At 45.2% G+C, this 15,440-nt stretch overlaps 1 protein-coding gene across 1 annotated transcript in view; it reads left to right on the top strand.

The window, feature by feature from the left end:
- The window catches only part of LOC144932179 (R3H domain-containing protein 1-like), a 116,810-nt gene that overhangs the window by 37,975 nt on the left and 63,395 nt on the right, over nt 1-15,440 (top strand). The window contains 5 exon segments of the mRNA XM_078856135.1: nt 3,779-3,981; nt 5,639-6,411; nt 7,023-7,064; nt 8,545-8,634; nt 9,758-9,899. Coding sequence (XP_078712261.1) covers nt 5,662-6,411; nt 7,023-7,064; nt 8,545-8,634; nt 9,758-9,899 — 1,024 coding nt within the window. The 5' untranslated portion in view covers nt 3,779-3,981; nt 5,639-5,661.

Below are 15,440 nucleotides of genomic sequence, written 5' to 3'. Positions count from 1 at the left end.
ATGTGCATTGCACTGTGTATTGGTTTACGTGGCATATGACGTGTTTTTTTGCGCTACGTTAACAGGTATGATGATATCTCATTGCACTGCTGTAAAATCACAGGTAAAAAAAATGGACACGTTGCACGTGCTGGTGATGCAACCTCATATCCGATATGTCATCATGGAGCGTGGCCTACGTGTTTAAAGCCATCACGAGGGACTGGTGACCTCCACATCTCGATAAAATAAATCTCCCCCGAAGGAACACACGGTTCCGCCTTGAGTGCTGCGTTAAAATTAGGCGAGTTTTTTTTTACATTTGGAACGTGCGTATCCAGTTGGTATCATTGATTGGGCATGAAGCTTGAAGCAAAAACATTTATTGTGTGTCCTGCACGACTGTGATTTTCCAAGCGGGGTGCGGTACAACACCATCATCTGGTGACTGATTCAAGAGGATCACTGTGGTGCTTTAAATGAACGATCTGCTTGTGCGTGAGTCGGCTGAGCGCTTCGATGAATCCCCCACACTTTTTATTTCCCCAAGGCACCAAACGCCAATCACGTTCTCTGCGCTGCTGCCCCAATCGCTCACGCCGAATATTTTTTTTTTCCATTTTAACTACCCCTGAGCTGCACCTTGGCCATTGGAGGCAGCTCATTGTATCCTATTTCACACAGGAATAAAAGGGGTGACTCTTTTACATCTGCATATTAACTGCCCACCGATTTGCCCTAAACAGTGAGCTGCAGGGTATATTCTCTCCGTGGTGGACGCTCGTCGTTAATTGCAGCGATTGTAAAAAAAAAACCCCGCGACATTTCTTCATATCGCTGCAGCAGCAATAATAATAGGGGGGTTTTTCCCCATTTTTCTGCCAAAAAAACTGAAACCTTTTTACAAGGATTCATGTCTGCATTAACCACAATACTTGCATTCAAAATGCAAACAAAAACATACTATGATAATATATGCATTGTCCTTGAAACTGATTGGTTCACACCAAGGGACGGCTTTCTTTTTAAAGAAAGGAAGAAACACAACTAGACAAAACATTTTGTTTGCCCGTATTCAAACAGCTGTACGCCGTACGGAACTGAGAACTCAATTTCCCTGTACAAGAATACGAGTAAACCGAATGGGTTGACATGCATGATGTCCAGTGCGGGTGATACCGACAGATTGCCAATGCCTTTACCACGATATCAAGGTTGGCAATTCAAGGTACACCACGGTGCCAGTGTCAAGTTCCTATATATGCTCGGTACACCAGCTTGACCAATACTCCGGCATTGGCCTCATGATCCTGAGGAGCACAATACCTTGGGATTGCTTCTTTTGCAATGTACAACAACAACCACGCCTTGTCTCTAGCCAGACTAATCGGCGGGGGTGGTGAGCGTCCTGGCCTGGCTATCTAACAAGTCCGGCTAGCCGTCATCTCAATGAAATATATTGTATGTGTTAAAAAACAATTCACACATATACGTGTACTAGCTTTTGTGCCCGTCCTTGGACGGGTGTATATTGCAGTAAATCTTAAATGTTAAATAGAAAAATTGTTCAGCTCATGATTATAAATGAGGGGGGTTGCCCCATGTGGAGTGACGTCACCCGCTCATGGTTATTGGGGAGGGGTGCGGCATGTGGAGTGACGTCACCCGCTAATGGGTATTGGGGAGGGGTGCGGCATGTGGAGTGACGTCACCCCCTCATGGTTATTGTGGAGGGGGTACGGCATGTGGAGTGACGTCACCCGCTAATGGTTATTGGGGAGGGGTGCGGCATGTGGAGTAACGTCACCCCCTCGTGGTTATTGTGGAGGGGTGCAGCATCTGGTGTGCGAGACCTTGTGCGTTAGTGTAAATTTCCACGCGTACATGAATATTAATGAATGGGGGGGGCTCTTTTGCAGTGACGTCACGCACGAATGTAGCACTGTGCTGCGTAGATTTTTTTATTTGAAGCGACTTTGTGTAATAAATAATTTAATTCAGATCGACCTGTGTTCGTGTAAAAATTCACCCACTCATGAATATTAATGAGGGGAGGTGTGCCTCATGTGGAGTGACGTCATGCGGGGGGTGTGCCTCGTGGATTTACGTCACGCGTGGGACGGACAGACATTTCTGGGTGATTATACAGCAGTAGGTAATAATTACACGTGTGCTGTGCAGTGTATATCTAACATAAATATATACAGAAAGTGTGCGTGGCGTACGTGCTGTGTACAGGGTGGTCAAGATGTCTTGTGACCCCCTCCCAAATGAATTGAACCCTAAACATAGTTGTATTCCTTTGCATATTTGTTTTAAATAAACCTTTAAAAATGTATTAAGTTGTAGATAATTAAATGGGGGGGGGGGGGGGTCACAAGATCATCTGTAGTGTGCTGTAATTACTGTACGGATTGTTTGCCTGTCGCCCCTCGCCATCCCCGACCGGCCTCAACCAATTAACCGCAGTCACGAAAGCTTCAAATCTGAGTAATTTAACCTTACGGCGCTACCCCGGGGTGTCTATAGGACCCAGGCTCTCGCACAATGTCCGTGATGCAGTCACGTTTAGTCTGTGTTGATGGTCGGAGATGCGGCAATCGACTCATCTCGACGAGCTGTACTCACGATGCACCACCACGGGGTGCCACGTGCGAGCGTTCAGGGTGACAGCGCAATCGTCGTCCTCGCTGCGTTTCGACGTCGCGAATTGGCACTGATTTCGGATTTATTGGTTACCCCAGTCGCGGAGTTAAGTAACACACACCCCCCTGGTAAAAAATATATTGTCCCAGAAATAAAGTATTTAATTGCCTCGGCCATTTAGTATTATTTGGTACCCCCCATAAGGATCAATTCCGCGTTTAGCTTCATCTAAAGAAACTGTTTTAATGCGCGCATCGTCTATGTGAGTCAAGTCATTACCGTAACGTGTTTTGCACACTTGTCAACACGCACCTGGGCAAGCTAAAGATTATTGATTGTTCAGTGCTGCACGTACCGTGTCAACCCACGCGGCTTTACCATGTATTTCTTGTACAGGGACATTTGAGTTTGCAGGTCCGTAAGGCGTGCAGCCGTTTCAATACGGGCACGTGTTTTTGTCTATATGTTTGTGTTTCTCCCTTGTAGGATGGATGTTGAGATTTATCAGGGCACGGGGTGATCAATAAGGTCTGAATTTGTCTGTAATAAGTTTGGCATGGATAAGGGGTTTCCAAGTACACTACTGTCCACTGTCCATCTATATACAGTAACTAAAAACAATCAGTTCATCAGATTTCCTCCTCCAGTCTAAATACAGATTCTGATCCCATCGTGTATGGGGGCACTTAGTGGGAGAAGCGATTCCCCTTTAAGGTGTAGGCGATTGTTAAACCATACAAAAAAGCATTGTCGATGCGTGGGACCCAAATACACCCTCGGCTGTATTGTGCCATTGGTTTCGCCTCCGGCGTTGTCACGTTTTTTGGCCCTATCGCTTACTTTCAACATTGGCTCTTTTAGCATTACACAGTTTGAAAGGTGCTTTATAAAACCGGAGTTATTGTTGTTGATCGTGAAACAGTGATTCGGTATCAAATGTTGCCAATGTTCATTGATGATAGAGTGGTGTACAGATCGCTCGTCATTCGCTTTTTTTTTGTCGCGCAGTATTTTCTCGTAAATGTATTCCATTGAGCAACGAAGCGGTGAAAATGATCGCATTCGTCTGCCCCGCGTAGACAAGTACTCGAGGCTTGGTATTTAAATGCTTCGTCATGGCGTGTGTGTGTGCGCACGTGTGGTGTGTGTCTAGAGAGTGGAGGTAGTTATGACATTTGGGCTCACGACAACAAACATTGCTTAGAGGAGAAACATGGAACGTGCGGTGCTGGCCGCTCAGAGTCAGTCTTCCCTGCTGTGCCGTCCACCCCGACAAGGAAACTCAGCGCCCCTGCTATTGGACGCTGCCTCTCACCTTTGTGGCCAAGACCACGAATACACGTTCTTCTAAATCAGGTAACTTTGTACAATAGCCGGGAAACTGACCAAACGGGATAATCTGTGTAACAAATCAAACAAAACTCTAACTGGATAAGGCCACACTGTCTGGATGAATCAACTGTCGTTTTGTCCTTTCTGCTCAAACCACCATTTGGTGGCTGGCAGTCTCCTTTGGCGATATTAAGCTGTTGTGGAAATTCCGCCTTTCTGTGATGGGGGGGGGTATGTCCATAAAAGCAATCTATTTTTGACTTTCTTGCTTTAGAGGGATAATGGGCTGAGTTGATACCGAAAGTGGATTTTTTAAACTGTGGGCTTCTGATTGGGACTTAAGCACTCATCTGCCTATGATCATCATCATTAGCCATGAGTAATCATTAGCCTTGATCCCCTGCTGGATGAAGGCCTTCTAAACCCATAACTATCTTGAACGATCTTGCAGGTTATGATACATGCTTCAAAAATATATACGTTCAATAAATCGTTAAAAGATTGCATGATAATGTATATCTGTTTTATATTCACGGGAACTTAAAACTAAGAATTTGTGAACTATTCACTTTGTTATATTTTTCACATAAGCTGCATGAGCATTGGAAATTTCTGTTTTGGCTTTTCTATGGAGAATACTCTGCCAGCCGTAGCAATGTGGAATTCAGCCACTGCGTTAGGGATGCCCACAGAGATGAGCATACACCCACACTCAACCTTGATTTTAATCTGTACACATAGGACGGCATACTCTTGATTATACCTATTGAGAGGATCATATGTGTGTATAATACATTGTTGCGGTGAATAGAAACATGTGAAGGAGAAGTCTCCTTATTAATTTAGTTAATACCACAAATAAGATTGTTATTTTGTTATTTTCTTTGAACCTATCTACGTGACTTTACCAAAAAACCCAAAGAATATGAATTCCTGCAGTCACAAAAGCTTTTAAGTCAAGATTGAGGAGAAAGGGGATGAGACGTGGGGTGGGGGAAGGTTCCGGGGGAGGGGGAAGGTTCCGGGGGAGGAGGGGAGTGATTGTTTGCAGTTTGCAGGGGCAGTTTTCACTACAGTGTGAGGGTGCCCTACACCCACACCTACAAATACCGTCCCTACACCGCCTGTTAATTCAGATGATTGCGTTTGTGGGAGGCTGAAGCACCAGTTAAATTAGAAACTTCTGTTTTTGTGCAGTGCTTGCATGTGCATATAGATTGTAAAAACAAAGTACTGTATACAGCTTTAAATCCTATTATTTACGAACTTGGTGGCCGTCCATAAATGATGTCACGCACCTAGGGGGGGGGGGTCAGACATTTGTGATGATGTGTGACGAGGGGGGGGGGGGTGAGAAATGTCAGAATCAAAATGCGCAACTTTAAATAAATATAGACAACACATTCTACTTAATTAAATCGGCTTTTTAATAAATATTTTCTCCTACAACATAAGAGTGCAGCGCCACATTAAATACGCACTACATTGACAAAAGTTTAAAGCGATTTGAAGCATGTTTTATTTTGGGGGGGGGGGGCAGAGCTTTGTGACGTCATTTGAGGGGGGGTCTGTTTTTTTGTGACGCCGTGTGACGAGGGGGGGTAAAAAATCGTCTAAAATATTGTGACGTCATTTATGGACGGCTCCTTGTTTTCCCTCTGCTCGTTTTTTTGCTTTGCAGACCTAAGTTAAAAATAATTTGGGATGATTGAGCCAGAAGAATTGCCTCTAGTGATTGATTCGGACATCCAAAGCAAAGTCCCCGTGGTTGTGGAGATCATCCCAGCAAAAGGAACGGATCGCCCATTTGTAAGAAGAGATCTTGTAAATCCAGAACTACCACTGCAAGCCGGGACAGTCAGCCCTTTGCATCAGCTGTCTGGTGGCGACTTAGCTCAAATCAAGGTAGATAATTCACTGACTATGGTCAAATCTGGTGGCCAGGGCATCCAAGGGAGAGCTGAGACGGCTCGCCAGCAGCAGCTGGGAGTTATGATTTCTTGTGGGCGAACGGGGTCGGACAATGACCGTGTCGTCTATTACGCAACAAAAGACGATGGGCCAGCTGGTGATTCTGGGCCGCAGGCTGGGCGGCAAACACCTAGAGCGTACGTCGAGATGCCCAACGTGATAGATGCAGAGATGAGCGCAGTGGAGCCCGCAAAGGCGACGGCGTCCCCACTGACCCAGGACCTGAACTATGCTGAGTTTGCGGACGTGTCCCATGGAGATGAAGAAGAGGATGGAGAAGGAAGAGAAGGAGCAGGCGGAATGAAGGCCAGGGCACATGGCAGCACAACGCACAGTCAGAGGCACGCTTGTGAGGAGGTCAATGCGCAGGTGGACGGAGAGCAGCAACGTGAAGGGGAGCTGCCCGTCCATCCCTTGGAAAACTTCAGTCGGGAAGAGAGAGCCGAGGCTGACTCTCAGCTCGACCTTCCAGCAGACGCACTGGTCAGTGGTGGTCTTGATGTGTTTGTTACTCTAAAGGCTATGTTTTGACATTTATGGGATCACTCGTGTATGTTTACATCTGTCGATTGTAAGTTAGTACTTTATTCGTGTCATTACTAGGATGGTATACATGTCTAATAGCTTGTTTGAGAAGAGAATATAGAATATGAAATAATTGAACAATTACAACATTGGTAAATGACTACTTGTTACCACTGCACCAAATCGATTCTATGGAAGCAATATTATAGTCAAAATATTACGTGATGAGAAAATATTGTTCTTAAAGTCCAAAATGTGTGACACATTGAAGCAGTATTTTTCAGCGTGCCAATGCTAAGCATGGCTAAGGTGTAGGAAACGAATTGTAATGAAAACCACTAGGGGCATACATTTGCACGAATGTGTATTGGACTTGTCTGGCATAGGCACTATATAACTGTTTCCCCTCGGGTGACTCTCACCCATTTTTGAATTGAAACCTGTTGGAACCTTGGAGCTCATCGGTTTTGAATTCAAAGTCAAATCAACTTTATTTTTTTACTCTTTTACCTCTCAATCAACGTATTCATTTGAATTGCTGTTTGGGCCATTTGTCATTGCCCATGCAGAAACGCATGCAGTCGCAGGTGCAGTCAAGAAAGAGAGCCAAGGTAAGGTTGAGCACCAGCACACTGGCTCCCGTGCATGTCCATGCCATTCCCCATACTGTCTGTCCATGTTTCTGTTGTTTTGTTCCTCTGCATTATGTTTCAATTGTGGTCTGACTATTGGGTTCTCAAGATTTTCATGGTCATAGCCATCGTTGGCAAGTAAAAAAATGTAAGCTTTGTTCTGAAGCATATAATCAGTCCAAATCGAATAATGCTGAGGGTTTTAAAAAATACGTAGGAAGTGTGACTGAAAAGCAACCTTTTATTTAATCCTTGTAAACAACCTACTCTTGGTTTTTATAAAGCCAGGTTTGCTCATTGATGGACCTAGAAATCCTGGTTTTGCTTTCTAGAAAAATAATGCATCCAACAAAGCTCACTGAATTATCACCGTATTATCTGCCTCAGTGTGATTTATAATCATAACTTAATCTACAAGTGTCACCTTATCACTGTAATAATCTTATGAATGCTGCAGTTTGAAAAATAAAATTAGTTTTTATTTCAATTTACTTAACTTCACGTATGTCATTTTCAGATATCCTTTTTGGATAATTTCTACTACAGTATATGCTTAGCTTAATCATTCTGCCTATATCTTGTATTTTCCTTTGTCTCACAAATGTGCAGACCAACCAGTGTTTTTCATTTGCACAGATATAGCCTTACCTCTCATGCTGATTAATTTCTGTAAAATGCATATGGTATAAAAACTTTTCGACTTTTATTTAAATTGCAGTCATTCTCTCATTTGAAAACATAATTTAAAACATGCAATCATATTCCTTAACTAAAACCATAGAAAAATACTGTATTTATAAAAGATTTCAGGTCTGTCAATGGCCAGTCATCAGTGACTTGGTCATAACATCTAACTCGTAACCATTTTTTCAGAGCGATGGGGCGGGAGGCCATAATTATGTTTGATTTATATTTTGTGGCACTGAAATCTTAGTTTTAGACTCTATAATTCGCCAAGCTTTGAATCGAGTGTTTTTGCTGTGTATAAAGATTACATGCACATAAAAAACGGTCTGCAAAGTTAAAATCCACCAATATTACCACTTCAAAACACAACAATATTGTCTCGTTTACTAGGATATCATTAATGTACCAATGTATAAAAACAATTTTGGCCAATAAAGCTAGCTTTAGAAATGTCATGACTAAATTTAACAAATATTCATGACTGAATTCTTTATCTCTATTTGAGACATACAGGAATCACTGCAATCCACATTTGCACCAGACAGAGCCTCAAACCATTAACCAAGTCCTGGCTCAGGTGCTTAATTTCAGTCCCTGGAACAATAGAATGAGCCTGAGAGTTGACTTTAGATAAACAAAACCTGCCAAGTCATCCTGTCTGCTTTCAGACGTTTATATCCTGCACACTTGGCAAAGGGTTCCAGTATTTAGCATCATCATTGTAGCGATCGTCCTGTCTCCTCTGCTGTATATTACTTCTTGTCTGCCGTAGTCGGGCGTCAAGATGAAGCTGGTGCGGAGCCTGGCGGTGTGTGACGAACCGTCTCCTCCCCTGGTGGATGGCGACAGCCAAGAGACCCAGGTGCACAATTCATATGCACGCTCCGTGCTACAGTCCAGCCTGTTTCCTACGGTGGTCATCGGCATGTTCCTCACAGTCATGAACACCTTCGCATGCCCAGCATGCTGCAGGAATTGGCCATTGTAAGCTTCTTACTGAACTACCGAGGGTGTCCGGGATCATGTCTGTTCATGTGACTCGCTATCCAGAGCTCCTCATTATTTCAGACTCTCCCAGAGCCAACTGACATAGAGCATAGTATATTGCACAACAACAACAAAAACACCACACAACCAATCTCACACAAACACCTCAACAAAGCAACCTTCTGGTGCTTCCAGTAGCCATCTCATAATGTGCCCATGCACGAGCTAAAAACTCAACATATTTGTCAATATTACTTATTTAAAAGGAAAAATATACAATAGGTGACGTTTTTGGCTATGGAGGCATTAGAAATGTCATGATTAAATTTAACATAAATATTCATGCCTGAATTCTTTATCTCTGTTTGAGACGTACAGGAATCTATGCAATCCACATTTGGAGACTGAACTTTATACCATGGACCTGATAATAATTCAACTTTGAAATGCTTCTTGATGGACAGTTTTTAAACTAGCATCTGAATCGGTACCTTTAAGTAGCAGTTAACTCAACAAGAACATCCTTCCACTATCACATATGTATTACTAAATTAACTCATTTACATACACATATACTAATTAATCACTCAAATAAACAAAGAGAGGGGAGGGGGTAGAGAAACATGCCGATGGTTGCATTAAGTCTGAGGTTGTGGTCTTCCAAGGAGTTTCTGGTCACCCTCGATTGCCTCCACCAATCCTTCATCAGACCCTGTTTGTACCAGCAGGTTGTCCAGGTTTAGTTTTATGGGCTACTCTTAATGTGCCGACAACTACCACAAGCAATTTTTCACTTGCCTGCTCTGCTTGCTCATCACAGTAATAACCTGTCTGCTCAGCTCCAGCACCTTTATCATGTTTTACTCATATTAACTCGCGGGGCCCTGAAGATTTGAGAATGAAAGGGAAGAATTTCCCATTACCCTACGTCGCTTGCGTGTTCATCGTTGCTGGCATCCACAGGACCAATCTTAACATAAGCAATGACATTATTTCAGGAGCCTCAGTTGGACAACATAAACAGGAAAGAAGAGGAGAGGCCATGCAAGGAGGGCTCCGGCAAGGATAAACTAGCAGAGAAGGTTTTGAGTGACAAACCCGAGAAGGCGGCTCCCAAGGCACAGAAAGTACTCTCCCGAGGCAAGTCCCAAGGCACACTGTCATACACTTAAAAGACATAACTTGACAAGTGTCTTAAATCTCTCTTTAATTTCACACTGATCATTCTGTATTTTTTTAATACAAGCCCTCATCCATAGGGCCATAGTGTGTGTTCAGCTTTACATGTAGGCTGTGTATATTGACAAATGAACGGGCAAAGTTGGCTCATTTGTGAGTTGAGTGTGTTTGTATTCATCGTTTCTGGCAGGAAGGTATGGGTCTGTATTATAATTACTGTCTTTGACCATTCTCAATCCATTGCTGGGGTTTAAACTTTCCCAAGCTACCTTGGCTCCCTTGCTATTGCATTCCATATGGAATATTCCACGTATGTATATGTAGTGTCTGCAGAGTATTTTTTATGAAATCTTAAATAAACTTTAATTAAACCAGATGAGAGCCCTTTGAGAAAACATACATCTGGGAAAGGAGGCCTATGGGAAATATGTATAAATGCAGGTGTTAAGGGCACTGCAACGGTCCGAACTATGAAAGCAATTATTTAAAAAAATTAAGATAATTATAGAATTTAAACAATTAAATTGGTACATAATGCAAGTATATTTAACATATATTGTAAACCAATTACAATTTACATAAGAGAGTATATCTCGGCCTCGCCGTGCGCTGCGTTGCACCGCTAGTCGAGTAGATAACCATGTGTTCAATAAACCCTCGGAGCCAGGATGACCGTTCAACTCCGATCGTCATTTATTGATTGTAACAGATAAAACTGGTGAGAAAACACAGATACAGCATCTGTTATAATTCGGAAACACCCACACAATGAACACCACAGCATCAGAACATTGTCTCAGATAACAATAGATCCTGGAAGGACCAGGCCCCCACATTACCCCTGAACAACTAGACAAAGGCACAAGCTGGTGCGTTGCATACAGGCACATAGTGTAGTCATCCCACTGCACCCCAAATGTACAGCATTACACTTAACACTAAACTGTGGATGAGATACTTCGTCATCACTCTCAGGATCGCAACATAGGCACAAGTCTGACTCGACCTACTAAATCACAAGTAACATCCACAATAAGGAATGTCACAGGCTTCGTTACTAACTAGGCCTCGTATTTACTACAACAACTTAACGGCACCATAAAGGCATTTACATTGCTATAACGGTCATTCCAACATTACAACAGCATTTCCAATATTATAGGAATATAAACAACTTACAGATAATGCTTCTTAAGCTCCCACAATGGACAAGTGCAGCTGTGATCTCACTGAGATGCGATGCGTGCCGCCATCTTGACTCATCTGTGTAATGGCTGACGCCCGCGTGGTACAGTGGAAATCTAACATCGTCACTTCCTGGTCACGTGACCAACATTAGCATAAAAAAACAGGAACTTCCTGTGAACACACGCTCCACATCTGCCGTGAGGCAAGACACTCCCCGTCTGGTATCTAGGAGATACCACCATTTATTTCCTATCTCATGAACAAGTGTATAACAACTTCAACGGGTCGACTTATTTGTCCATATCTTTGCGAGAGAGAAGTAGTACTATCTCGACTATGGGCCTGATGAAAGTTCTTGCGACACCTTGCTTCGCAATCATAACCTCGACCTTTCGAACTTTTCCATCGGCACTTGGAATCGACTTGAGGATGCGGCCCATTGGCCACTCATTCCGTTTGGCTTGGTTGTCCTTCAGTAGGACGAGGTCGCCTTCTTGGATGTCTGGTCTATTAGACTGCCACTTGTTGCGCACTTGGAGTGTCGTAAGGTACTCGTTTTTCCAGCGACGCCAGAACGTGTTCGCGAAACTCTGCACTTGTCTCCATTGACGTCTGTAGAGGTCTGCAGTGCTGGCCTCCTCGGTAGGTGCTGTGAGCACATCTGTCTTCTGGGTAAGAAGTGTAGCAGGAGTCAAGATGAATGGTGACTCCGGGTCGGCTGAGACGGGGATCAGGGGTCTTGAGTTAATTATGGCTGAGACCTCGGCCATGAGAGTGGTCAAGACCTCGTGAGAGAGCCGTGTGGACCCGACATCACGTAGCATGGAGTCGAGAATGCGTCGAGCAATCCCGATCATGCGTTCCCAGGCTCCACCCATGTGCGAAGAGTGGGGAGGATTGAAGATCCATGTGCAGCCTTGGTCACCAAGGTATTTCCTGACAGAATAATCTTCGACATTCTCCGTATTGATCTTAAGCTCTTTACATGCTCCTATGAAATTGGTTCCACAATCAGAACGGAGTTGCTTGGCTGGCCCTCTGATGGCGAAGAACCTCCGGAGTGCATTTATAAAGCTCGAAGAGTCCATGGACTCGATGACTTCGATGTGCACTGCTCGTGTACTCATACAGGTGAACAGCACTGCCCAACGTTTGCTGTTCGCGAGCCCTCCTCTGGTGCGGCGGGAGATGACTGTCCACGGTCCGAACACGTCAATCCCTACAGAGGTGAAGGGAGGTTCCACACTGAGTCGATCGGCTGGGAGGTCTGCCATTTTCTGTTCTTCCTGTTTTCTACGTAGCTTGCGACACCGGATACACTTGTGGATTGTGCTGGCGATGCACCTCTTTGCTCCAACGATCCACAGCCCTGCAGATCGGATTGCTCCTTCTGTGAAGTGCCGACCTTGGTGCTTGACCTTCTCGTGGTAGTGGCGCACGAGTAAGATTGCGATGTGGCTCTGGCTTGGGATTATGAGGGGGTTTCGTTCATTCTCATCTAATTTTGCATTCCCTAGCCGACCACCGATCCTGAGCAAGTCGTCTTTGTCCATCCCGGGGTTTAGCTTCCTGAGGGTGCTGACCCTAGGAAGGTCTTCTCCCTTGTTAATGGCCTTGATCTCACTTGCATAAGCTGCCTGTTGCACACAGCGGAAGATTGATTTCCTTGCTCTGGAAAGCTCGTCTTCAGTGCGTGGCACTGTGCAGTAATGCCATCCATTGCAGCTACCAGTGGTGCCTCTCATCGGGCGATGGAAGCAGTCTGCGATATGCGTTAAATGTGCTATCGCTCGCACGAGCGTCGTCCATTTCGAGAAATGTTCAAAATGGTGTGGACTCAGTGGACTTCTCGGTCGCACATTTGTTACGAAAGTTGTCACTAGAGGACGAATCTCCTTGTCGGACTCGGGCTCTAAGAGTCCAAAAGTCTCCTTGGTAGTACATGGGCCAACGTCACGTCGTAACAGGAACGCTGGACCCGTCAGCCAGATGGTTTGATTCAGCAGAGATGCAGGGACGGACCTAGTTGCGAGATCTGCTGGATTCTGGTCAGTTGGAACGTAATTCCATTGCTCCGGCTGCGTCGATCTCCTGATGCGCTCCACCCGGTTGCTGATGTAGGTGTAGAACCTTCTGGTTTGGTTGTTTATGTAGCCTAGTACGACCTTACTGTCCGTGTAGAACTTGACCGCGTCCAGTTTGACGTCAAATTCGTCTAAGATCAGTTCCGCCACCTCTGTAGCAAGAACCGCTCCACACAGCTCAAGCCTTGGGATGGTATGGTCCGGTTGTGGGGCCAGTTTGGCTTTGCCCAATATGAACCCAACATGCTGGATCCCTTCTGCGCTTGTGGTTTTTAGGTAAGCTACGGCTGCTACGGCCATCATAGAAGCATCTGCAAACACATGTAACTCCTTCCGTTGGGTTACGGAAAGGGATGTGGGCGTGTAGGAACGAGGAATCTGCAGCTGCTCAAGTGCCTGTAAGGAATTTCTCCAAGTTTCCCATTCTTGTCGCCGTTCCTCTGGCAACGGGCTATCCCAGTCTTGTGTATCAGCACAAAGGTCTCTGAGTATCCAACGGCCTTGAATGGTAACCGGCGCTACAAATCCCAATGGATCGTACAGGCTGTTTACCATTGACAAGATGCCTCGTCGCGTGTAAGGTTTCTCTCCAATTCATACTCGGAACGTGAACGTATCCGCTTTCAGGTCCCAACTCAGTCCAAGGCTGCGTTGGATTGGTGGTGTGTCGACGTTAAGGTCCAAGTCTTTCAAGTCTTTTGAACGATCGTCGGAAGGAAACTCTTTTATCACCTCTGCGCTGCTGGACGCTATTTTGTGAAGTCTCAAGTTAGCAGTTGCTAACATTCCTTGCGTCCTTTGGAGCAGATCGATGGCTTCTGAGGCCGTGGGCATTGATTTAAGTGCATCGTCAACGTAGAAATCTCGCTCTACAAATCGCTTGGCGTCTTTCCCATATTCCCCTTCTCGTGCCTGCGCGGTCCTCCTGAGTCCATAGGTGGCTACCGCCGGGGATGGGCTGTTGCCGAAGACATGCACCTTCATTCTGTATTCAACAATTCGATCATTGACGTTGTTATTGCGGAACCACAGAAACCTGAGGTAATTTCTGTCGTCTTCTCGGACAATGAAACAGTGGAACATTTGTTGAATGTCGGCGGTTACGGCGATTGACTCCTTTCTGAAACGGATGAGTAACCCTAGGAGACTGTTGTTCAAGTCAGGTCCAGTGAGCATTACGTTGTTCAAGGAAATGCCATTAAATTGAGCACTGGAATCGAACACCACTCTGATCTAATCCGGCTTCTTTGGGTGATACACGTCAAAGATTGGTAAGTACCAGCATTCCTGTCCTTCTAGAGGAGGGGCTGCTTCAGCGTGACCACTGTCAAATATGTTTTTCATGAAGGACACAAAATGTTTCTTTATCTCTGTTTTCTTGTCCAAGGTGCGGCGCAATGAGTTGAGCCGTGAGAGGGCTTGCTCTCTATTGTTGGGTAGCCGGCATCTGGGATTACGAAATGGCAGAGGGGCAACCCAACTGTTTGACTCATCTTGGAAGAACTCTCTGTCCATTATTTTCAAGAATTCTTTATCCTCTAGCGATGGAGCAGGTTTGTCATCGTCCTTCGTTGTCACGAACACCGTATGTCCAACATCATCTTTCAGCATAGAGGTTCCTTCGTCGGCCTGCATGGTACAGCCTTGACTTCTCTCGCCGAGTTTCTCTTTCAGCGTGAAGTGGTTGGGGCACGGTTTGAAGAGCGACGTGCGTCCATTCATGAGCACACTCGTTCTGAATGTGCTAATGTGGTCTGGTTTGTGGGTCCCATCGAGACAAACGTCACCCACGATGACCCATCCTAGATCGAGTCTCTGGGCATAGGGAGCGTCGTGAGGTCCATTGCGTTGGTTACGAACCTTGTGGACTCTCAGCATGTCCCTGCCGAGCAGAAGTAAAATCTGTGCCGCGTGATCCAATGGCGGGATGAACTCTGCTATGGGTTTCAGGTGTGGGTGGTGATGTGCAACTTCGGGCGTGGGAATCTCACTCCTGTCGTCTGGTATCTCGTTGCACTCTGTCACCGTAGGAAGGGCTAGCTTCATGGTGCTATCTATGGTTTCCACCATGAGGCCGCTCGCTCTTCTTCCCGCTGTCTCCATCAGTCCTGAGCATGTTCTGAGCGTGTATGGAAAGGAATTCCCACCTACACTTAGCTGATCCATGAACTCTGACCTTGCCAAAGACCTGTTGCTCTGGTCGTCCATTATGGCGTACATCCTTACTGCC

Source organism: Lampetra fluviatilis, chromosome 1, assembly GCF_964198595.1.
Source record: "Lampetra fluviatilis chromosome 1, kcLamFluv1.1, whole genome shotgun sequence".
NCBI lineage: Eukaryota > Metazoa > Chordata > Hyperoartia > Petromyzontiformes > Petromyzontidae > Lampetra > Lampetra fluviatilis.
The sequence above is the reverse complement of the archived record's forward strand: the minus strand, read 5'-3'. Positions and strand labels throughout refer to the sequence as shown.